Below are 24,482 nucleotides of genomic sequence, written 5' to 3' on the forward strand. Positions count from 1 at the left end.
CTGCTTGGGAAGCCCTCCAGGAGCTGGTGCGCAGTTCAAGGATTTGGCACGGGAGCGTCGATGTTTTGCAAGCGGTGGGGTTGGCCCTCGTCCCAGAGCGGAGGAGAACGGGCTTTGCCTTTTCCAAAACAGGGGCTTGTGCCCTGGGCTGCTTCGTACTTTGACATCTAGTCTCCGTGGCAGTGGCCAGCTGGCAAGACTGATAAAAGAGGCGCTGTTGATGGACTTGGCGATCCCTGCCAGCGCGGCTGTGCCGGGGCAGGCGGAGCGGCGAGCAGCGAAGAGGCAAAATGGCTCTTGCTTTCCTCTTGGCAGCAATCCTGGGACTTCTGATTGTCAAGGCTGTTTTGTTGCAGCGCAGAAACGCCAGCTCCCCTCCCTGCATCAGAAGCTGGATCCCTTGGTTCGGAGCCGCGTTTCAGTTTGGGAAAGCTCCTCTGGAGTTTATAGAGCAAGCTAGAAGCAAGGTAATGGCTGTGGTGGCGTGCCTGCTCGTGGGGTGTGTTCGGGGTGGCTGCTCGCAAGGGGAAAGGCAAGGAGAAACCTCAGCATTAAGTTCACTCCTTTCTTGTTGTGTTTTATAACGTCAGGAGCATTTAGCTGCCGAAGGATTGAACCAGTAACATTGATAAATCGTGGCTCCAAGCCAGGCACAATCTGTGCTGTGACCAACCTGCCTGGACCCAGCCAGGGTCGGCTGTTTTGCTTTTGCAGGCTGGCTGTGTGTTAATCTTAGTTTCAGACAGTGTGGAAAGCTCCGAGCCAGGAGCTGGGACCAGGAGATTTATTATATGCCTGCCTGAAGTTAGGTGAGATTTCTGAGTCCTGGCTGGTGTCCCTCAGCGTTCAAGAGAGTGACAGGTGTGCTTGGCAGGCAACTTTTCTCCATCCTAAAAAACTTAACAAAGATGGGTGTGAAGATTTATCTGCTGGACGTGCCTTTCTTTCTCTATGTCTGTCTGATAGACTGATAGGTTAATTTATATTTGATGCTTAATTCCTATGCAGCTAATTCTAACTGACATAAACCTCATCTCCCCATTTTCATTTAGTGATGAAATCACCTGTTATTGATGCAACATCATCAGCTTCTTGAGCTTGACAGACAGGTTTAAACCTTATATTGCTGTATCTCTCCTGTACCTTTCATCTATGAGTACCAGGATCAGGTTTTTCTTCTTTCATCTTAAGGCAGAAGGGCAGGACTGGGAGAAACTCATTCCAGCCCTTTGTCCTGTTTCAGAAACTGCCATATCATCCTGTAGATAAACTGATGAAGCCTCACTCAAAAAAAACCCCAAATCATCATATTTCTTTGACTCTCCTGATAGGAGGCTGTTAGAGAACCTCCTTGTTGTATTGAAAACATATCCTGGTGGCAACTAGATGACAGCAGCTTGCCAAACTGTCCTTCCCAGGGCAATCCCTTTTGGGGACGGGTGTTTTACAGTCTTAAGCTTGCTTTAGTTGCTTTTTTCCCCTAGGAAGCTTTTAGCAGAATCTCTTAGATGACATTTTAAAACAAACTTGGTGGAAGGGTCCTTTCTGGGATCTCATTCACAGACTGAAGGAGCAAAACTTCAACATACGAAGGTGTTGAAGGACAAAGGCAAACTTGGTGCCACTGTGTTCAGTATTTTATTGTTCTTTTGCATAGAGAGCCTTTAGGCTACTCTTGATGCTAATGCAGCTGCTGTCACATCTGAACACACCACAAACACCCCAAGGACTTTATAAACCCCAGGTTTTGTTGGGACAGAAACTAGAACAGAGGGCACTTTCAAGGGCCGAAACCTCAATATAAGGCAAAGCAGAAAGAGGAGGCTTTCTTACATATCCCCTCCTTACTGCGTGTTTGCAGATAGGACCTTTCCTTTAAGTTTTTTCTCAGTCCAGCAACTCAGCATCCTTATGAGTTCTGACCTCTCCCTATGGTCCCCTCCCGGCTGGCCACCTGCCTGCAGCACCATCGTCCCATGGTCTCCCTGTCCCTGGGGAGGGTTCCTCTCTGGGTCTCCTCTTCCTCTCCTGAAACACCCCAGGCACGTATCCCTCCCTCCTTCCTTTCCTACCTTCTTCCTTCCCTTCCCACCTCCCACACAGGCAAGGGCAGCTGAGGCCAGGAAAGACAAACCTTTGAAAGGAGTAGGCACTGAAGCACAGCCAAAGAAAAGAGGTGCTGCTGCCAAAGGGGTCATGAACAGGCACTGCAAGGGTTGCAAAATACATCTGCCATAATTTCAAGCTGCTAAATATTGCCAGGTCAGGATTAATCACCCTTAGCACAAGCAAGCTGCCCTCGTACAATTTAGTGTGGAAAGAGGCTCTGTGCGATGTGAAAGCTCTTCAGCTCTGTAGGGTTGTGTTCAGAGGAGACTTTTGCAGTGAGAAAATTCCTCCCCTGGGTTAATCCTTCTGTCTGTCAAAGTGACACTCATGTTCTGTTCTGTTCTCTTCTCTTCTCTTCTCTGAACTTGAGCATTGCTTGAAGTTCACTGCTTCAGCTTTCCTCCTGCAGAAGAAGACGTGGGCTGGAAGAATTGTCTAGTTTTTCCTTTGTGTCACTAATGGGTCTAAGAAAAGAAAGATCCCTTGCTATTTAATGTCTGATCTAATAAAAGATGCCACCTCTTCCTCTTAAAGATGCCTGGGTAGTTGAAGCAGTTTTGCAGGTGGTCTGAAATGGGCAGGGTGGGTAACTGGAGTCACCTTACAGCATAAAATACACATAGAGCTGCTGAATTAGGTGTTCAAAGATTATGATTCTCTAGTTTGCCAGGCAAGCTTTATAAGATTTAATAAGAAATTTCACATTTCACTTGTTCACTAATTAAAGTAACACGAAAAGTTCCATTAAACCCGTGACATTGTTTGAATTGTAATATAATTCAGGTATAAACTGTTAATTGAGGGAAAGGAATCTCTTCAGGGTCAGGCAGGCCCTTGTGGTGTTCCCTTCTGGTCCTCAAGGCTAAAAATTTTGGTGTGACTCATGTTTATCTTTGCGCTCTTCTGATCCAAGCTTTATAGAGAGCAGGAAGGACCACATCCTCCCTCCTGACCTCTCAGCAGCACCAAAGTCCTGTTGGGGCTTCCATCAAAAGTGTTAACAATGCAGTGATGCAAAATCTTTGTTTGTTCCAGCACGGACCTGTCTTCACAATATTCGCTCTGGGGAAACGATTTACTTTTGTGACAGAGGAAGAAGGAGCCGAAGCATTTTTTAAATCTAAAGACTTAAATTTTGAACAGGCAGTGCAACAAGCTGTCGAGAAAGCAGGTAAATGAGACCTAGTTCTTCTTTAATGGAAATCAAATCTAGGTTTCCAGGAACATCAATGCCCAATCCAAAGCCTGCTGACTTTTTCATTGTGACTTAAATGCTTCTCTTAACCCATGACCATGTTATGAAATGAAGGGGAAATTAAATTCTCAAGGCCGGGTTGGATGGGGCTTGGAGCCCCTGATCCAGTGGGAGGTGTCCCTGCCCACGGCACAGGGTGGCACTGGATGGGCTTTGAGCTCCCTTCCAACCCAAACCATTCCATGATTCTATGATTACTTTTTATCATTAAACAACCCCATTTTGAGGTCAAGTCCTTTTCTGGGGCTCAATACTCCACCTATAGACGTCAGGTTGGGAGCACTGCTATGTTGTCCTATCACTGAATTTGGAAATTAGCTTGTAGCAGTAATTAGTTGTTACCCGGTAGTACAACTGTCATTAGAAGAGGGTGAGGGATATGTCCCATCAGCAGGGGTATGCTCTGACAGCTTGTGCTTATATCCATGTGGAATTGTGCAGACAGGAATTCTTTGAGTAGTCTGGCAATTTTGGACTGAAATGAGAGAAGCAAGATGGCAGAAATTAAATCACAGAATCCTTGTGACTGGAAGGCACCGCTGGAAATCACCTAGTCCAAGCCCCTGCTCAGACCAGTGTCCGTGACAGCAGGTGGCTCAGGGCTGTGACCAGTTGGGTTTTGAGTATTTCCAGGGATGGAGACTCCACAAGCTCTCTGGGCAACCTGTTTGACCACCCTCACAATAAAAACTCCCTATCTCTCAGTGGAATCCCCTCTATTCCCATTTGTGCCCACTGCCTCCTGCCCTGAGAAGAGCCTGGCCCCATCTTCGTTCTTCCTACCACCAGATACTCATCCACACTGAGAAGACCCCTGCACCTTCTCTCCTCTCAGCCTCTCCTGATGTGTCTGAGACAATGTGCTGTGGCACAAAGACCTAAACTGTTTTTTCTTGGATTAGTTTTCCATTTCAGTCAGTTTTGAGGAGCATGTGTCCATCTCTCCACATCCACATGGAAGCTGGGCAGAAATCTGGATTATTGATTCTGGGACTGAAGCTTCGTGGGGCAGGAAGATGCTGCACAGATGGGTAGAAGCAGAAAGCTCACCAGAATCTTTACAGGACTAGAAGGAATCTTTCTGGGAATTACACTCTAGGAAAATGAGGGTTAAGGCTTTTAAATTAGAATCACAAGTTATATGTAAAATTTTTCATTCTATCTCTCTGTGAAAATCTACTTCATCTATTTTTCAAAATGTTTCTTTTTGTGTTTAGTTTCTGTGCCTGCAGAAGCATTTTATCAGAACCATGGTAACCTCTACAGCATGATGAAGGCAAAAATGGGTCCTTCTAATCTGCACGTGTTCACGGGCACTTTGTGTAAGGAACTGCAGGAGTACATGGCACTGCTGGGCACGGAGGGCACAGGTGACCTCAGTGACCTGGTAAGGTACGGGAGTTTTGCAGCACATCTGGAACATGAGATTGTCCTGTGGGGGAGCAGAGATGTGGCTGGAAAGCAGGGGGAGCTCAGGCTCTGAATCATAGAATAACCAGGTTGGAAGAGACCCACCGGATCATCGAATCCAACCGTTCCCATCAATCACTAACCCATGTCCCTCAGCACCTCGTCCACCCGTGCCTTAAACCCCTCCAGGGAAGGTGACTCAACCCCCTTCCTGGGCAGCCTCTGCCAGGGACCAATGACCCTTTCTGTGAAAAATTTTTTCCTAATGTTCTCAGAAAACCTGTGTGAGGCTATTCGTCACTGCTTCACAGTTCCAGGCAGCTCGCAGAGTGGAGAAGGTTTCATCTAAAGGGGTTTCTCCCAGCTAGGAGAAACATCTCAATTACCTATTTGGAAGTAAAAATAAAACACGGCATCTTTGAACAAGCCCTGTTCCCCAAAAGATGGGATAAAAGCTTCATGTGCTTATAAAGAGATTACAAGCAGATGAGATGCTTGATCTTCAGCGGGCTGAAAAATTCCCCTGTGTGTTCTCAGAAGTCTTAAATAAGATCTCTGCAACTGACTTTGCTGCCAGAACTTATTTTCCTGTGAGGGTGGGGAGGCCCTGTCCCAGGTTGCCCAGGAAAGCTGTGGCTGCCCCATCCCTGGAGAGGTTCAAGGCCAGGTTGGATGGGGCTTGGAGCCCCTGGTCCAGTGGGAGGTGTCCCTGCCCACGGCAGGGGTGGGACTGGATGGGCTTTGAGGTCCCTTCCAATCCAAACTGCTCTATGATTCTAAGATTATTCAGCTGCCTCAGAATTAAATCCATAGGGCCACCAGGTGGCTCCAACTTCCTTATGATCTGTAGAAAAACAAGAAAGTGAAAGACCATGGCCTGAAATGCGTTTTTAGTTTTGGGAACTCACAAAGGTTGCATGAGGGTTTCTCAGAGCTCAGGATTACAGGTGAAGGGGTCTGGGAAAGGAGCTCAGAGTACGCAGGACAACAGAGGAGTCAACAGGGAAGGAGTGAGATAAAAAGAAAACAAAAAGGCACTGTTCATTCCCGCAAAGCTGCAGGCAGAGGAGGGGTTTCTCAGGGTGTTTGACTGCAGAAGGGGTTGTGCAACGGCCGGAAGGTTCACATGGGCTGATGTGAAATATCAGGTGGGGTCAGCAGGGAGAAGGAGACCTCGACACCAGAGACTTTGTGCCACTGCTCAAGTGCCCAAACGCTACCAGATGAAGATCAGCCACGTGCACAGGACCAGCCTGAGGCCCCTGAGTCTCCCAGCCTCTGCTTAAAATCTGCAGTGAGAGTGTGAGTGAGAGGTGAGCCTTGTGCCAGCCCTTCCATGCTGATGTGATGCTTGAGCCCCACAGTTCAAGTGCTGGCAATTCAACACACCTCATCCTGGCCTAAAACTGAATCATAAAATCATAGAATAGTTTGGGTTTGAAGGGACCTCAAAGCCCATCCAGTTCCACCCCTGCCATGGGCAGGGACACCTCCCACTGGATCAGGGGCTCCAATCCCCATCCAACCTGGCCTGGAACCCCTCCAGGGATGGGGCAGCCACAGCTTCCCTGGGCAACCTGGGCCAGGGCCTCCCCAACCTCATGGTGAAGAAATTCCTCCTTGTGTCTAGTCTGGATCTGCCCCTCCCCAGTTTATCCCCATTGCCCCTAGTCCTATCACTACAAGGCTTTGCTTGCAACAGCCTCCCTATGGCCCATAAGTAATGGGGTATCTTGTCCTTGCAGGCATGTGATGTATCCAGCAGTGGTGGACACTTTGTTTGGGAAAGGCATCTGCGTGACCAGTCAGAGCGAACTCAAGGAGTTTGAAGAACATTTTCAGAAATACGATGAGGACTTTGAATACGCTTCTCAGATGCCCGAGTGCTTCCTGAGGTAATGGAGAGGAGGTGATGCACGTGGTGTACTCAATACAGGCATTTAGCTTGCTGAGATATCAACCACGAGAGACATTTCCCCTAGAGGATGATGCGTTGTCTTTTTTGATGGTACCTGAATGTGAGTCCCAAACTGAAGGGATCTCCAAGGAGGCATCTGTACTCTATCCCATACCTTAGCTCTTTTCCCAGCAGACTGATCCCAATGTCACTTGGCTGCACTGTCACAGAGCTGACCTCAGCAGAAGCAACCAGATTCTGAGGAAAGGAGCCTGTCAGTGCTTTCGGGCCCATGACAGCACCTTGAGCACCTCAAATCATAGAATGGTTTGGGTTGAAAGGGACCTTAAAGATCAAAATAGCCTTCAGAAAGAACTAAGGGTGTTCTAAAAATGTGGCCTTTATTTCTCAGGGGAGGTCATTCTTGAAAAGATTGACCGAAGAAATTGTCCAAAGGCACAATGAAAACCTGTAGTGGAATAGATATGAAAATCTGGGAGGCTTGCGGTCACAGGTTGTGGCTGCAAGATGAGGTCTGGCCAAGGTGAAGTCTCTGCTCCTTTCAGTCAGATTGACACTCAACTATTTATCAACTGGCTGCTGCCCAGGGGCTTTTCGAAAGGAACCAAAGAGTCCTTCTCATGGAAAGGGAAATGTTGGCATGCGCTGCATAAGTTAAGAGCTCCTTGTTTGTTGCTTTTCTTTACAGGAACTGGTCTAAATCCAAAAAATGGCTCTTAAAATTATTTGAGAAAGTAGTGTCAGATGCAGAAAGGACCAACCCTTCAGACACTGCATCCAAGGTAAACATCTGAGGCTAGGAAATAAGATGCCTTTGTTGTGTATTCTGACTGAAGGGATGGAGGGCAGGAATTATTTCAGTACTGGAAGAAACAAGCCAAATACGTCAGCTTAGATAGCTCTATCTTAATTGTCCAGTATCACTGTCACCTTCATTAGGACAGACCCATAACTTTGAGTACTGCTCCTCAGTTCAGTTTCCTTCCTCCATGGTAAGAATTGACATCTTCCTCTGGGGAATTTTAATCCAAGAGTTCTGAGCTATGAGCCATCACAAGCGTCCGGTGTCGCAGCTGCAGTGAGCGGTTCAAAAAGGTGATGGAAAGGCCTTTTCAGTTGTTTCTCCGAGGGCACCGCACTGTGAAATCTCAAAACCTTACATGGACTATTTTTAGACCCTGGTGCAGAGTGAGTAGATCCTCCAGCAGCCAGACTAGTAGAAAATAGCAGATTACTGGATTGGAAGCCAAGTACCCTAAATATTGAGTGTGTCAAAGCCATGATAAGTTGCCCCCCTGGTTATTCTCCTTAGCTATGGCAGGAATTTTGTCTGTATGGGTGACAGATGGGACAGCAGGCTGGCCTGGGAATCTACCAAATGATTATAGAGCACATCGTTAAAAAAAACAGGTTCTGTTTAGACTTTAAAAGCTTTACATACCACAATTTCTTTCATAAAATAAACCACAATAAAGGAAAGAAGGAAAAGTCTGGAGAGGGGATGGTAGAAGATGGGAAGTAGGAGGGACAAACTCAATATCTTAGATTGGGTGGGAATTTGGAAAAAAAGGGTGGTCATTTTTTATTTGAATTCAGCCTTTTCCCCTCTGAAAAGTAGATGGGAAGCTTTGCCTTGAATCCACAGTTGCCCTGTGTTTAAGGAAACATTGCAAACAAAAGCTGATCCTAGAACATCCTACAGTTGCTATAGTTTCAGAGAATATCAAGCCATTGAAGTCACTGGCTGGGTCACTAACAAAACACCTGGAACTAAGGACATTGCTGATTTTTTCAGACCATCTCTTCATAACAAGCACCTTTCTGGCAGGAACAGAAAGAACGTTTTCCTCATTTCCATTCATTCAATTTGTCCAGTCCTGTTTTCAGGTTCTTTAAAGTAGAGAAGCAGAGCGAGAACTTAAAAAAGAATAGGGATTTCTGATTTATTTCTCCCACGTACAAACAACAACGGGGAGCAAGGGAACCAAATCCCCTAAAAACTTGAAGAAAAAGAGGGCAGTGCAAGTAGGGATTCTCATGGTGCACTGACTTCTTCTGGCCCTCTGCTGACGAGTCCCATTTTCTCTGAACAGCTGCCATGTCTACTTTGTAACTGAAGAAAACCCATAACTAACATTGCTTCTCTTTGACAAACTAGTCTTGCATCATACCCTTGCATTCTAGTAAGCTCTGCCCTAAATTAAATTTTGATATATTTTTGGAAATACACACTGTCATCTTTCATTTTACAACAGACTCTACTGCAACATCTCCTGGATAACTTGCAAGGAAAACATCTGGGTCCCAATTATGGTCTCCTAATGCTCTGGGCTTCCCAAGCAAATGCTGTCCCTGTAAGTACATCAGCTACAGAAGCACCTTCTCTCTATCCTGTTCAGGAGAATCATATAATGGTTGGGTTAGAAGGGACCTCAAAGCCCATCCAGTCCCACCCCTGCCATGGGCAGGGACACCTCCCACTGGACCAGGGGCTCCAAGCCCCATCCAACCTGGCCTTGAACCCCTCCAGGGATGGGGCAGCCACAGCTTTCCTGGGCAACCTGGGCCAGGGCCTCCCCACCCTCAGTATGAAAAAATTCTTCCTAATGTCTAATCTAAATCTCCCCCGTCCAATTTAAAGCCATTCTCCCTCGTCCTGTCACTCCATGACCTCAGAAAAAGTCCCTCTCCAGCTTTCCTGGAGCCCCTTTCAGTACTGGAAGGTGCTCTGAGGTCCCCTGGGAGCCTTCTCTTCTCCAGACTGAACAACCCCAACTCTCTCAGCCTGTCCCCATGGCAGAGGTGCAAGAGCCTGTATTTGGGAAGCAAAGACTGAAGCAGAGGTCACACCCCCCACGTGTGTTCCAAAGAAAGGATTATCACACCCACGTACATCACTACAAATATACTCAGGCTGCAATGTCACAGAAGCAATGACAGAAAAAGCTCTTGCATTTTTCCTAAATCATTATGTCCCCTATCATAACATTCTGGGAACACATGTCTTATAGCTATTAAGATCACAGTTTTAAGCTGTGAAGAGCATTTATCTTTGTTTTGAAGCTCTGTGGCTGTATTATAGTAGAGACTTCCTTTTGAATAGCCTGGTGTTATCAGTTGTAAAGAATACCAAAAGCATAATGTGGAGTGACTTCATCTGCGGGTAAATCCTTGAGTAAATTTGGCTCTTTCGCTTTGAGGGATCTGCTGGTCAAATGCCAGTGTTGCTTCAGGGCAAGAGAAGCAACAGTTTGATTCTACTGCCACTTAAGTTTTGTCTGTGTTAGAAACAGATTTGATGGATTAACGATACAAATACATCTATGCTAACAAGCCCAATATGTCTAAAGCAGCTTAGGCTGACCAGACATCTACAGGAACTTCTCAGATGAAAAAATCCATAGCAGTAAAACCATCCTTTATTTACTGTGATTACTAAGCTCTTTCCAGCAGTTATGTCTGTTAAAGACGTGATTTGGAAAAAAATGATTATGAGTTATTTTTGTATGTCCTCCTAAAGGACAGATGTATAGAGAGAGTTGGAGTTGTTCAACCTGGAGAAGAGGAGGCTCTGGGGAGACCTTATAGCAACCTTCTAGTACCTGAAGGAGCTGTGGAGGGACATTTACAAGGGCATGGAATGATGGGATCACAGGGAAGCCGTGGCTGCCCCGTCCCTGGAGGGGTTCCAGGCCAGGTTGGATGGGGCTTGGAGCCCCTGATCCAGTGGGAGGTGTCCCTGCCCATGGCAGGGGTGGAACTGGATGGGTTCTGAGGTCCCTTCTAACACAAACCGTTCTATGATTCTATGACATCTCTGTTTTCTGTAGATTGGACATTACTGCAGTTTGCCCTAAAGGAACGTCACCCGTTCAGTGAGGTTTCTGTGGATTCACGCGTTGGCCTGAGGCACAGTCTGCTCTCTCTTATCAGGAGAGCTGACATTCCTTCCACAGCCCTCTCATTACATTCTTCTGTAACATTCAGCTGCAAATAGGCATACAGATATTTCCTCGTTTCTCGGAATAGCCACAATCACTGTTCTGGTGACTGGAATGATGAAAAAAAGGCCTTTCACCTTCCAAGGGTTTTTTTTTAATAAGCACGTTAAAGCCTTTTATCTGAAACGATTCCGTTACCCCTCCTTAGCTCATGGAGTGAAGCTGCAATATAGCAAGTGCTGTAAAAGAAAACAAAACTACTGCATTTGTTTTGCAGAAGGAGGGCTGCGTCCACGTGGGGCTGTTTGGGGAATAAGAGTAAATGTTCTCATCCCTCAGCAGCACAGATGGCCCGCGACCAGATCCGCGTGCAGCCTGCATCTCCCGCTAGCTCAGCAAGAGGAGAGAGACTCCTGGCAGTGCTGCGGGTCCTTCTGGTTTCATCCTACTTAAGAGGATTTTACCCTTTCCTAAATTTCTTGATTTTCAACTTCATTGCATAATCAGTTAGCAAATTATCTCTGAAGGGGCTAGACTAGTGCTTGTTTTGCTGTTAATTAAACCTTTTCCTTCCTTTTTTAGTGTGACTCACTGTGAGAATGCCCTGCAGATTTTTCCACCTTATTTCCGCTAACATTAGTAGGAATCTACTATTTCATTTTTCTTCCATTCATGCGGCTAAATCTAATCACGCAGAATGATTCAGTAATTCATTTTAACACCTAGTTATCTGAAATTAAAGAAGGGATTCTGTGCTTCGAAGCTCAAAGCCAAAGCTATGTAATGTTCACTAAAGATAAGTACGCAGCAGATGACTGGACCTAATCTCCCAGGATCTGAGTCCTTAGATGTGGATTTACCCTGGAAGCACAGCTCCCTTTGCATCCCAAACCAAACGGGCACAAAAACCTGCAAATATTTTCACCTGCTTTTGTGATTTGCTACCAAGATGTTGCAATTCTGTTCCATTTCCTGAGTTGAATTACTTCTGTCTCTGTTTAGATTGCGTTCTGGACCCTTGTTTTCATACTCTCTTATCCTTCCATTTACAAGAAAATCATGGAAGACCTGGCTTCTGTTTTTGGCAAAGCAGGTAATAAATCTGATTGTGTCCTTCTGGAACCTAGAAATGATTTATTCCGTGTTGGCCCAGCCAGTGGTCCAAGGCTGGCACTAATGCATGTTGCTGCTGAGGGTACTGCTGATAACAGAGGGTCCAGCTCGGGGTTCTTTACTCTGCATATACTCAAGACATATTTTGAAGCAAAAACACCTTTGATGTTAGCAAAAGAAGGTAGAAGGAGAACCATGTGTATCTGTCTACACCTACCGTTTAGGCTTAGGTTTATATTAACCAGTCTTGTGGGTTTTTTCATGCCTCTATGATGAGGTCTTTCAATTCAGCTGCTTTTCATGGTGTGATGTGCACCAGAGTTACAGCTCTTCTGTGGAAAAGCAGGACAGGATCTGTTCTCTTTTCTTTCACCTGAGGCTGGATGGTCCAGCATGATTCACTCCCACATGACTGATCTCTTTCCCTCAAAAACCAGTTACCTACTGGGAGGTGTCATTCACATCTGCAGTTCCCTGAACAATGCTTAGGCTTGGGAGACTCTTAGTTGACATGGGTCAAAACCACATCAAGGGACATGTCAATAATTAACGAATGAGGATAATCATGAACCACTGCTTAAGCCTTTCTCCTGGCCCTGCTCTGTTTCTAAGTCTTAACGTAGCCCAAGAGCTCAGCCTTGACTACTTCTCTTGGTGCTTTCAGTCCCTGAGGTGCCCGTGCAGCGTCCTACCAAAGTACTGAGAAAGTCCAGGGACTCTTAACATCCAACATGAAGTTGGCCTCTTCTGGCAAATGCCGTGTCTCCCCCTACCTTAGATTTATTACATTATCTTCAGTGGCATTTCTTAAATTGTACCGATTTTGGTCTATTTATTTACTTTGAAATAAAACATTTGGGTCTAAACAAGGTCTTAAAGACTCGACATACTCAATCAGAAGGTCTAAAGCAAGATGTGTCAGTGGGTATCAAAACAAGTATGAAATCTAATTTTTACCCAGTCCTCTTTCTTGTGTCCCAACAGGTAAAGATAAACTAGAAGTCTCTGAAGAGGACCTTAAGAAGCTCCCTTTTATTAAATGGTGTGCTTTGGAAGCCATACGGCTGAGGTCTCCAGGTGCAATCACCAAGAAAGTAGTAAATCCAATTAAAATTCATGTGAGTTTTGTTGGTTTTTGTCTTTATCCCAAAAGGATGCTTTATCATTTGTCTGGAAAGGAGCCTCCCAAAAGATCTGGGTAGAACTGAAACTGTAGGGATGTTTGACAGTCTCACACACCTGTTTTGGTTTAACAGACAATTCATCATCATTAATTTAATCATCATTAATTTCAGAGTGGTTTTGCTTCTTCTGCTCAGTCTTACTCACAAAGCTGAATTTAGTTTAGATGAAACTGAATTGAGCTGGAGATGCTGTGCTGATGGTTGATGAGGTAGGAATCAGACACAAATGTAGTGGAAGAGACCACAGTTTAGTAACTGATAAATATCCTTTTCCTTTTGTCCTTCTTCTCTGCCATTCAGAAGGGAAGTGCCAGTGTTCAAGGGGCTAAAAATTAAGTATTTGGGGAGAAAATGTTCTCTTAAGAAATTGGCACCTGTGCCTGTTTAAGAAATTACTGAAGAGGCTGGAGAACAAGGGTTATGAGAAGTGGTTGAGGGGGAACATCAAGAAGAAGCTTCAAACATGTAATATGCTTGCCATGGCTTCACCACCCTCACTTGCCCTGTGTTGGGACCTTCTGCTGATGGAAGAGAAGTGCTAAGGAGGGACTGTTTTGTCAACTGAAACTGTGATTTCTTAAGATTTTTTTCTCCTTTCAGAACTTCACCGTCCCTGCAGGTGACATGCTGATGTTGTCCCCGTATTGGTTCCACAGGAATCCAAAGTATTTTCCTGACCCAGAAGTGTTCAAACCTGTAAGTTGTCACTCTGAGAGTGGGTATTTTGCTTTCTTTTCTACTCTTCATTTGTTTCACAAAAAAAGCATACGAACAACTTGCCTTAAAGTTGGATATTCCCCATCATGTCAAGGATGGCCTTGTGTACAGAGCTGTGCACAGAAAGGAGGATCCTGTAGGAATAAGCAAACATTTAAAGTTCAGTTACGTGTTCCAGATAACACGGTACAGCTTTGTATCACTTTGATCTTGATTCAAAGCCCACCATGGAAAAAACCCACTGATATCACTGCTGAACCCAACTCCAAGAACTCTCCTCTCCCTGGTATCTATCTTGTATTTCTCATCTCCACATCTCTACCCAGGTCCACTGGCCTTTCCTGTCAGATGATTTCTGGTAGGTATTAGCTCTGCTAATTCAGTACCTCATCTAGAGTTTCTTGATTATTATTCCACCCCAGCTGGCTGCGTGGGCAGGCGTGTAACTGCTCTTTTTAGCACTGTCTGCTATAGAATGATTTGCCTTTTTTAAGGAAATATATCAAGGAGTAATTTAAACAAAGCTTCCCTTCTAGCAAAGCCTTCACCGGTTTGAAACCCTTCACAATAACTGCTGCTTGTTTAAAACCCTAAGAAGAACCTTTGATGCAGTGGCTTATTTCTTTAGTAACTTCCTTCCTAAAAAGCAAGACAGCTTGTTTTTTAGAAACTCACCCTTTTTACTGTGAGGAATAAGTGAGTACTCCTTGGACGCTGCCATTCCTAATAGTATCACCTTGCTGGCCTCAAGCTGCACCAGGGCAGGTTCAGATTGGACATCAGGAAACATTTCTTCACCAAAAGGGTTCTCATGCCCTGGCAGAGGCTGCCCAGGGAGGTGGTGGAGTCCCCATCCCTGGAGAGGACTAAAAGCTGGGCAGATGAGGTGCTCAGGGATCTGGTTTAGTGGTGGACAGGGATGGTTGGACTTGATGGTCTCAAAGTTCTTTCCAACCAAGCGATTCTATGATTCTCTCATGTCTCAGCTGACAGATATTTGTCTGTGCACAGCATCTCAGAAAGGGTTTGTGTGCAAGATGTTCATGAGCCATTTGAGAGCCGTGATACAATTTTGTGGCTGAGGGAAGGTACTGGTTGAACACCTACTTTGAATGCACGTATATTTAAAAGGAGAAGGTTGTATTTTCATGAGCAATCCAACAGCTCAAGACACAGGATTTAGGCAAATGGGGAGGTATAGGAACAACTCTGAATTTGACCACCTCTCCAGCACTTTGAGGCACCGAAGTATGTTTCAAATGGGACCCTCATTTCATTCCCTGAGTCAGTGCAGACTTTTAAATCCAGACTCTAACAGGTTGAATGCAAAAAAAAAAATAAAAATGGCATTAGTGCAACTTTGTATTGAGGATTAGCTGTCCAAGGTCATTTTTAGCCTGGAGAAATAAAGTTAAGCTTTATTTATATAAGGCTGATTTGGAAAAAAAAGTTTCTTCCCACAGGATCGTTGGAAAGAGGCAAATTTAGAGAAGAATGCTTTCTTGGACAGCTTTGTGGCATTCGGAGGAGGAAAGCATCAGTGTCCAGGAAGGTCAGTGAAACAGCTGGGGTTTATTTATTCCCAAACCCTGCAGAGAGCAACTCTCTTGAACTGGGCTCTTCTTACACTTGGAGATTAAGTGTTTTCATTGCCTTGCTCTTTGTCAATCCCCTAATGTTCAGTATTATCTGGACCTTGTTTCAAGTGTTTTGAAAATGGCTTTGTTCCTGGAAAAGACAGGTTAATTCATGATGTAAAAGCAGAATCTGAGACTGGTGTATCAAGGGTATCCCCGTGGGAGGAAAGTCAGCTTAGCTCTGCTGCTCCGGAGGTATCTTTTCATCATGGGAGAGTTGTTCCACTTACAAACATGCCAGTTTAGAGAGACAAGCATTTAGGTTGCCATAAACCAGTTCTGAACTAAACTAAAGAACATTTATCTGCTCTGAGACTCTCAATGAAGCCATTGATATCTGTGCTAACCTTCCAAACGTCTTAACTGGCTCCCCTCTGTTTGAATCTTGTCTTTCCATTAAGGCCCACGCAATTCTGTGGTGGCTTAAATTGCAGATCTTCTCTCTCTTCATTCCTCCAGCAATGCCAGCCTTGATGCTTCCTGCATTCCTCCTGCTGTTTTCTCTGTTGTCCCTCTTCCTGGAACGAGGCCCAGGGAGGCAGCTGCTCCTTCTTTCTGTGTTCAAATATCTGTGCTCAGTTCTCTGCCTTCGAAACCTGGTCTCCTCTAAGAAACAAGTAACCAAGAATCCTTAAAACTAGTCAGTTAAAATCAGGAGTTGTGTCCAGAGAACGCAATGAAGCTGGGGAAAGGGCTGAAGAACAGGTCTTATTCACCTTCCCTGGAGGTGTTTAAGGCACGGGTGGAAGAGGTGCTAAGGGACATGGTTTAGTGTTTGATAGGAATGGTTGGACTCGATGATCCGGTGGGTCTCTTCCAACCTGGTTGTTCTATGATTCTATGATTCTATAAGGAGCAGCTTAAGGGACCTGGGGATGTTTAGCCTGGAGAAAAGGAGGCTGAGGGAAGACCCCATCACTGTCTGCAACTGCCTGGGAGGAGGTTGGAGCGAGGTGGGTGCTGGGCTCTTCAGCCAAGGGACGGGCGATGGAATTGGACATCAGGAAAAACTTCACCGAAAGGGTTCTCAGGCCCTGGCAGAGGCTGCCCAGGGAGATGGTGGAGTCCCCGTCCCTGGGGGGAATTTAATAGATGAGTGGATGAGGTGCTCAGGGATCTGGTTTAGTAGTGGGCAGGTACGGTTGGACTCCATCTCAAAGGTCTTTTCCGACCAACCGATTCTGTGATTCTATGATTTGGAGCAAGGAGTCTAGAGCGTTGCAGAGGATCTGCATTCTTGAATCTGCACTTATAGCAGGCTGGACATGAGTGTCAGAGAAATTTTGTGAAGGCATAAACAAAGTGAATAAAGTGCCTTCACCGTTTAGGCTTGCCAGAGGAAAGTGCTCCCTCGCTGCTGTACCTCTGTGGCTTGTACCATATTCCTGAGCTAAATGTGAGCACAGCCACTCTCCCAGCAAGGACGAGAGCAGAATTCACAAGAGGCACCCACAGGTAATGGACAAGCTGCTAAACAATGAGTCCTGGAAGCTGCTTGTTTATATAGTCTGACCTATTTCTTTGTTCGGGCTGTTCTCTAACTCTGATAATATCTTTAAAATAAGTTTGTGGTTAGAAAGAAAACGATAGCATTTCTACACAGACAAAAGATGGAGAATCTTTTTGTTGCTGACAGACAAAAAATCCTTTCAAACCCTTTGGCAACCCAGAAGGTAACACACACCTTCAGCCTTTTCGGCAATAATTTTAGAAGAATCACATGGTGGTGTTGGAAGAAAGGGAATAAAATCAAGGGATGTATCTAGATCCCACGTTGCAGAGTTCTTTGTTATCACTGAACAAAACCTAATACCCTGGAGGGGTTTAAAAGATGGGTGGCGCTCAGGGATCTGGTTCAGTAGTGGACAGGAACGGTTGGTCTTGATGATCTCAAAGGTCTTTTAAAACCAAGGAGTTCTACGATCCTGTGAAACAATATTTCACGTTTCAGATGCATTCTGATTTAATTCAGTACTGGCATTTATAAATTAATTGTGTTAAACATTTAATTTCTCCATTGCAAAAGTTCATCACGAAATGAAAAGCTAATTTAGTCAAACTGAAAGCTAGAAAATAACAGGCTTGTCAAATATTCTAGCAAAATGACGTGGGAAGAGCTCCCACAAAGCCATTTCTTTGACATCTTTTTTTACCTAAAGGAAAAATGTGATGGCAGTGAAGCTACTTCTGTCTAAGCAGGTGACTACTGCCTGTGCGACTGTGCTTATCTTGCACGGCTCTGTCTGCTGTCTTCTATCTTATGCTGATATTGCAAACCCTTCAGCACAACAGCCGTGAATCCATTCTCAGACTCTGTTTACTGCAGGACCTCAATCCACAGCTGAGCTCCTGGGTTCAAGCACAACACAAATACGTAGCAGGGCATTGAGGGTGAATTTTCATGAAACACAGTTTGTCAAAGCCCCTTGTCACTGAATAAAACGGGAAGGCGTAAGTGACTGAGTTTTTACAAGAAAACAGCTCTAGAATTCAGTCGTGAATACAAAAGGCAGGTGGGAACTAAGGGAAATCTACCTCCAAGAAAATTGATGGTTTCTGCTCGGTACTACATGCTGTGGGAGAGAAGGATGCGCAGGGGCTCTGCAGTCCTGCCTTTTGCTGCCTCTCACTCCTGAACTGTCCCCCTGGCCACCCTCAGACATGTGTGTTGTCATCCTTGTGTCTCAGCATCCCTGTTTGCAGAGAACAGCAACAGCCTGTTGGGAAAAGCACTCTGAGATAGACCGGTGGGGAGTGCTGCACTCATCGGTTACATCCATTGCTGTTCCAACAGGTTGCACGTGAGGGCCATGAAGGTGATGAAGGGTCTAGAGGGGAAGTCATGCAAGGAACAGCTGAAATCACTGGGTGTGTTCAGCCTGGAGAAGAGGAGAATGAGGGGAGACCTCATTGCAGGTCACTGCTTCCTAAAACAGGGAGCAGGAGGAGCAGGCGCTGAGCTCTTCTCTCTGGTGACCAGGAACAGGACCCGAGGGAATGGCAGGAAGATGCCAGGGCAGGGTTAGGTTGGACATCAGGAGAAAGTTCTTCCCCCAGAGGGTGGTAAAGCCCTGGAACAGCTCCCAGGGAAGCAGTCACGGTGCTGAGCCTGACAATATTCCAGGAGCATTTGGAAAACACCTCCAGCCCCACGGTGTGAGTGTTGGGGTGTGCTGTGCCGGGACAGGAGCTGGACTGGGTGAGCCCTGTGGGTCCCTTCCAGCTCAGGGCATTCTGTGGTTCTGCGGGCTCTAGGTAGATCTATACCAAACCAGTGAAGACATCTCAGAGGCAGCACCTCCCACACCAGGAGCTCAGGACCCCACTGCAACCCCCCCGTGACTGTCAGGAACCCACCTTTGTGCAGCCCTTGCTCCTTTGGGCCACCAAGTCCTGCCTGACCTGAGCTAACTTCCATTGAAATATCTCTGCACTGCATTGCCCCGAGCTCAAGGTCACCACAAGTTCCCTATCTCAAGGTAATTCCAGTGTGAAATCACAGAGATAATTTGGGTCTGAAGTTTTGCCAAAACAAACAGGCATCCTCCCACTCCGGAGCGCAGAGCGGCTCAGCGCGTGGATCTCGATGGCTCTGCAGGAGTTAGCTTGGGTCTCGTGGGACGACTTAGTTTCCTCTTCACACCTGCCAGGCCAAATCCAGGCTGACGCCGTTTGCAGTCGTGCGGCCGTGTCCCCGGTGAATTCCCCATGGCCTTTTGTCCAAGTGTCCCAGCATCTCTCAGATAATGGAAAATAAACTGTGTAGAAAAGCGTAATAGCATGACTCCGGTAACCAGGTGTTTAGGACATGTTTAATTCTTCCTGGATGCAGTTCTGCAATCCCCAGTGTAAGAAATGAAACCCCAATATAAGAAGGATGTGGAGCTGTTGGAACGGGTCCAGAGGAGGCTACAAAGATGATCCAAGGGCTGGAGCACCTCTGCTCTGAGGGAGTTGAGGATGTTCAGCCTGGAGAAGAGAAGGCTCCAAGGAGACCTTAAAGCAGCTTCCAGTGCCTGAAGGGCTCCAGGAAAACTGGGGAGGGACTTTTTACAAGGGCCTGGAGTGATGGGGCCACAGGGAATGGCTTTAAATTGGAAGGGGGGAGATTTAGATTAGACATTAGGAAGAAATTCTTCATGCTGAGGGTAGGAAGGAACTGGCCCAGGTTGCCCAGGGAAGCTGTGGCTGCCCCATCCCTGGAGGGGTTCAAGGCCAGGTTGGATGGGGCTTGGAGCCGCCTGGTCAGTGGGAGGTGTCCCTGCCCATGGGACTCTGGATGATCTCTGAGGTCCCTTCCAACCCAAACCATTCTATGATTCTGTGACATCAACAATAAAAAAAACTAGCTTAGAGGAGTTCACCTGGAGCTATCTGAGATCTTCTCCAGGCTGACTGAGAAAGACATTTCTTGTGAGTGTTACAGAACAAAACTTGTGCCTGTGGGTCTCACGCTGTGTTCTAATGCTGGCGCATTAAATAAACTCCCCCCGCTATCAGAGCAGCTCTGATGTCATCAGGCTCCCAGCTGTATTATATAACTTTATATAGCACAATTAGTCATATCGCCTTTTCTATATTTGACTGCCTTCTCACTCCTATGAAGTTATTTCAAGTCAGAAAGCATTAGAAGAACATAAATGTTTAGACAGTGGAAAAAACCCATAATGATAAGGGCCTGGATTCAAGTAGGGTGTCAGAGGGATGGCGTTGCTGTAATGTTTAACTGGAAAGTAGAGGCAGCCACTATGTTTGTGTTCTTCATTGAGTAATTGAAGCTGAACCAAGCCACAGTGTATTTTCCTACTGGAGATAAAATTTCAGGCAGAACTAAAGTGTGGAATGTAAAAATTGTTAAAGACAACCTGTATTTCATCTGATGATAACTGAAAGATGGAAGATTGAGATGCGATCTTAGGAAGAAATGTTTTCTTGTGAGGGTGGGGAGCCCCTGGCCCAGGTTGCCCAGGGAAGCTGTGGCTGCCCCATCCCTGGAGGGGTTCGAGGCCAGGTTGGATGGGGCTTGGAGCCCCTGGTCCAGTGGGAGGTGTCCCTGCCCATGGCAGGGGTGGGACTGGATGGGCTTTGATGTCCCTTCCAACCCAAACCATTCCATGATTTGATTCTATGACAACACACTGGATAGTCAAGCTGGATGGCTGATGTTCTCCTGCCTTTTCTTGCAGGTGGTTTGCTATCATGGAAATCCAGTTGCTTGTTGTGCTGTTTCTATACAAATATGAATTTCAGCTATTGGATGTAGTTCCAAAGGAGGTAAAAAATCCATGCATTTATAAAGCATTCCCCATCTTTATATCCTTCAATCATGACATGCTCCGAACAACAATGCCCAACTATGGTTATGTATAATGAAACAAAATTTTGAGAGGAGGGTTAATAAAACCAGTAAGGAATAACTTGATCTTCATTTTAAATCAGAAGACCAAGAGTAACTGCAGCGATGTTAGTGGTTCTGCGCTCTCTATACAAGAATGCACCTACAAGGGTATTTTTTCTCATTATTGCCTAAATGTTACAAGAGATTTTATAACTGCTTTCTGCAGGTTTTTTCTCACAAAAACAATGAGCATGGAACTGGGCTATTAATACTGTAAATATATGAAATCAGATGCAGCACTTGCAGTGCTCTTCCTCTAAATACTCAGTGGGGGAAGAGAAACGGTTAGGGTAAGACTGTAGGAGCAACTGTGACACAGAAAGTTTTTACCATTAAGGGAGAGGGGTGGGATCTCCACTCAGCAGTGATTTCCTTCCCTGTTTGCACTGTGTCCTTTCCACTTTCCAAAAATCATTGTTCCTCATAAGCAGCAAAGTCAGCAAGCCTGTCTGTCACAACCTGAACATGACAAACACGCCCTCTGGCTAAGATGCCAAGGAGAAGAGGGACAAGTTTAGAGTGGCAGGGGCTTTGTATGATTGCGCTTTAGGCTGTCATTGCCCTTCAAGCTCCCGATTGGAAGCCTGAAGAACTTAATTCCTCTGCTCTCCTTGAAGAATGTGAGATGTTCATCTCAAGTAGTGGTAGAAAGTCCACCCAGAACACGGAGGAAGGTTGTCCCTTCCTGACTTACAGCGCGTTGTCGCGCCAGTTCTCACTGGAATTAATTGTAACTGGGCTCTGCACCCACAGGCAGTTATGCTGGTGAAGATATTCAAAACTGTTTGAGTTTCTTAGGATCTCACGTGTCGTCCTCTGTCAGGGTGAGTGGAACAAAAAGTGATCATGAAAGCCCTACTCAATGGCTTCAGCAAAGCCAAGAAATAGTCTCAGTATTTGGTCTTCATTCTCTAAGACCAAAGCTCCAAGGAGCTCTTTGTGTCTTAATTTAAAGCAAGATGATAATTCTATTAACTTAAATGTTTCTACTGATTTTCTTCTTTTTGCAGAGCTCTTTACACTTAGTGGGGACACAACAACCCACGGCACCATGCCGGGTCCGGTATAAACGCCGGGAATGAAAGCTGCCCAGCACTAACCCACATTCCTCTGCCAGCCACCTCTGGATGGATGGACCACTGAGCTGCTTCCCTGCCGGACACATTCAGATGTGTTCTCTGCCTTAACAGTTCTTCACTTCAATGTTAAATGCTGTCCATACCCTGCGTTGTGGTATGCCATCCCAGCATAGGCATATCCATGCTCCCCACCTGATTGCCTACCTCCTGGTATTTAAAACTCGAGCTCTCCTGCTGCATTCATAATTTGTGGGCCAGTTATTCACTGACTTCACAAATCTGAATCACTAAATTCACCAGACGTTCAGGACTGCTACGTTTGGAAGTCAGGCATGGAATGGTGGGACTCGATGATCCGGTGGGTCTCTTCCAACCTGGTGATTCTACGATTCTATGATTCTATGAAGTCATGTTCCAAGCAGGGAGATGGTGGAGTCCCCACCCCTGGAGGGGTTTAAAAGTCAGGGAAACAAGATGCTCAGGGATCTGGTTTTGCAGTGGATAGGTATGGTTTGGCTCGGTGATCTCGAGGGTCTTGTCCAACCAAGTGATTCTATGATCCCTCAAAAACCATCTTAGAAAATACAATCACTCCTCCTCCAGACATTCCATAGGACAGATCTATCTGAGCAAATTCTGGCCTGGCCAAGGCTGTGTGTTGGTCTTCATTTGTACTGGGATAAAAAACTCCCATGCCTAAGCCAGTGAGACAAATGGTAGGGGTCTTATTAAAAAGAGAGAGGAAATCTAAAATTATGAGAAATGAATGATAAAACTCTTTCAAATCCAATTTCTTTTAATAATTCTTGGGCTCTGATGTACATTAAAGAAGAGTTTCAGGACAAAACCCCACAGAATCTATCACACTGCAGCCAATCCTTTTGTGATACTTTTGAGGAAAGTCTAAACATTTTCCCTGAAATCATAAATTTCCTGTGGAATTGTAATATTTGACTGAAAACTCATCAAAATATTTTGAGTTCAAATTGCTAACCTACTGCAAGTGAATCTTTTCCAGTCAGCGTGGTGAAAAGATAACCCGTGGTGTCAGCAGCCACCTCCCAGAATAATCACAGCTTCTTTTATGTCTTTCCTCTCATGAGCCTCACTGAAGGCAAATCTCGATTATACTTAGCAGTCAAGTATTTCAAGTGGTCTCTTTCTCTCCGCCAGTAATGGTATTCGATATCTTTTCCGTGCCACTGATTGTCACAGAAACCAGAAGTTTAGGCTTAGCACGTAGGCCTCCTGAAAATAGATATCTGGGGACTAAAAGATACAGCTGTAGCCATGGCGAGGTGAGCTAAAAATAATGACTTCCTTTCAAAAAGAGATTAATTCCAAGGCCCAGGCTCTGTGCTGTGCCCAAGCACCGTGCCAAGCAAAACTCAACTTAAGCATGTGTTTTGCTCTAAGCAAACACTTTAAGTGGATTTAGCCTGGTCCAGTGGGAGGTGTCCCTGCCCATGGAGGGGGGTGGAACTGGATGGGCTTTGAGGTCCCTTCCAACCCAAACCAGTCTGTGATTCTATGATTTGCAGAATAAGAATTGATTTCAATTTACGCCCATGGTTACGTGCTTTGTTGAAGTGGGGTCCGAATGCCTCGGTTGCTACCCTGTTGTTTACAAGTCTTGGCATCTGTATGGTAATTCTAAAGAGAACCAGGCTGCCCCAAGGCCCATCCAACCTGGCCTTGAACACCTCCAGGGATGGGGCAGCCACAGCTTCCCTGGGCAACCTGGGCCAGGGCTTCACCACAAATTTCTTCCTAATGTCTACTCTAAATCTTCCCCCTTTCAATTTAAAGCCATTCCCCCTCCCCAGCTTTCCTGGAGCCCCTTCAGGTACTCAAAGCTGCTCTATGTTCTTCTCGGAGCCTTCTCTTCTCCAGGCTGAACAACCCCAACTCTCTCAGCCTGTCCTCATAGCAGAGGTGCTCCGGACCTCAGATCACCTCAGTGGCCTCCTGTGGACCCATTCCAACAGTTCCATATCCTTCTTATGTTAAGGATTCCAGAACTGGACACAGGACTCCAGGTGGGGTCTCACAAGAGCAGCGTAGAAGGGTAGAATCCCTTCCCTCTCCCTGCTGACCACGCTGCTTTGGATGCAGCCCAGGACACGGTTGAACTTCTGGGCCAATTCAATTTTAAATGGTCACATTTATAGCATAAATCAGTGGGCTTTATTGGCAGCAAGCATCTTCCCCAATTATTTATTACATTCTAAATTCATGGCTCATCACATGGCAAAAAATATTTCCTCTCCACCGGTAGGCGATGGAAGCGGAATTAGGCAGAAGAAAGGCATTCAAATGATAGCGATCGTTTAATTGAAACAAGCAAGGAGAAGCTTTCATCCTGCAGCCACTCTGAATGGCACTGGGCATGCGACTGAGTGGCACAGCGTTAGGTATTTTTTTTCACTTTGATCATAAAATTACTAGGAAAGGCTTAACGGGGTTATAAATATCTTGTTTCCATGAGAGTCCTGGGAAGATAATTATAGCACCGAAGTCTTTACAAAGACAGAGCATTCATAAAATGATATTATCTGAGGACTCCAATGGATAAGGCAGGGAATTCTGCGCTCTTTTCTCAGCTCTCTATTGACTCACTGTGCTCTTTGGGCAAATCACTTCATCCCTCAGTGACTCAGTGTCCTCTTCTATACATTGGGGTAATAATAATAATTACCGACTGCTGCAAAGTCTATATGG

The 24,482-nt window shown here is 45.7% G+C and overlaps 1 protein-coding gene across 2 annotated transcripts; it reads left to right on the forward strand.

The window, feature by feature from the left end:
• Window positions 1-260: 260 nt before the first annotated feature.
• Window positions 261-23,389, forward strand: CYP39A1 (cytochrome P450 family 39 subfamily A member 1). 2 transcript variants are annotated; one of them, XM_069850813.1, is made up of 12 exons: window positions 261-467; window positions 3,145-3,280; window positions 4,582-4,756; window positions 6,520-6,669; window positions 7,381-7,474; window positions 8,948-9,046; window positions 11,636-11,726; window positions 12,731-12,864; window positions 13,531-13,626; window positions 15,111-15,199; window positions 20,471-20,558; window positions 21,693-23,387. In XM_069850813.1, exons 1-12 carry the CDS (start codon window positions 291-293, stop codon window positions 21,762-21,764), a joined length of 1,401 nt encoding a protein of 466 aa, XP_069706914.1. In that variant the 5' UTR covers window positions 261-290; the 3' UTR covers window positions 21,765-23,387. The 2 variants fall into 2 exon arrangements, with proteins under 2 accessions (XP_069706914.1, XP_069706915.1); XM_069850814.1 differs by lacking the exon at window positions 15,111-15,199 and having other exon boundaries at window positions 21,693-23,389.
• Window positions 23,390-24,482: the final 1,093 nt, after the last annotated feature.

Source organism: Phaenicophaeus curvirostris, chromosome 2 (assembly GCF_032191515.1).
Source record: "Phaenicophaeus curvirostris isolate KB17595 chromosome 2, BPBGC_Pcur_1.0, whole genome shotgun sequence".
Taxonomy (NCBI): Eukaryota; Metazoa; Chordata; class Aves; order Cuculiformes; family Cuculidae; genus Phaenicophaeus; species Phaenicophaeus curvirostris.

Bases quoted from the DNA above. Each gene is read 5' to 3' on its own strand.
- CYP39A1 (XM_069850813.1), top strand. From the start codon at position 291: ATGGCTCTTGCTTTCCTCTTGGCAGCAATCCTGGGACTTCTGATTGTC. The intron at 4,757-6,519 runs GTACGGGAGTTT...TTGTCCTTGCAG, and splicing joins GACCTCAGTGACCTGGTAAG to GCATGTGATGTATCCAGCAG. The intron at 20,559-21,692 runs GTAAAAAATCCA...TTCTTTTTGCAG, and splicing joins TGGATGTAGTTCCAAAGGAG to AGCTCTTTACACTTAGTGGG.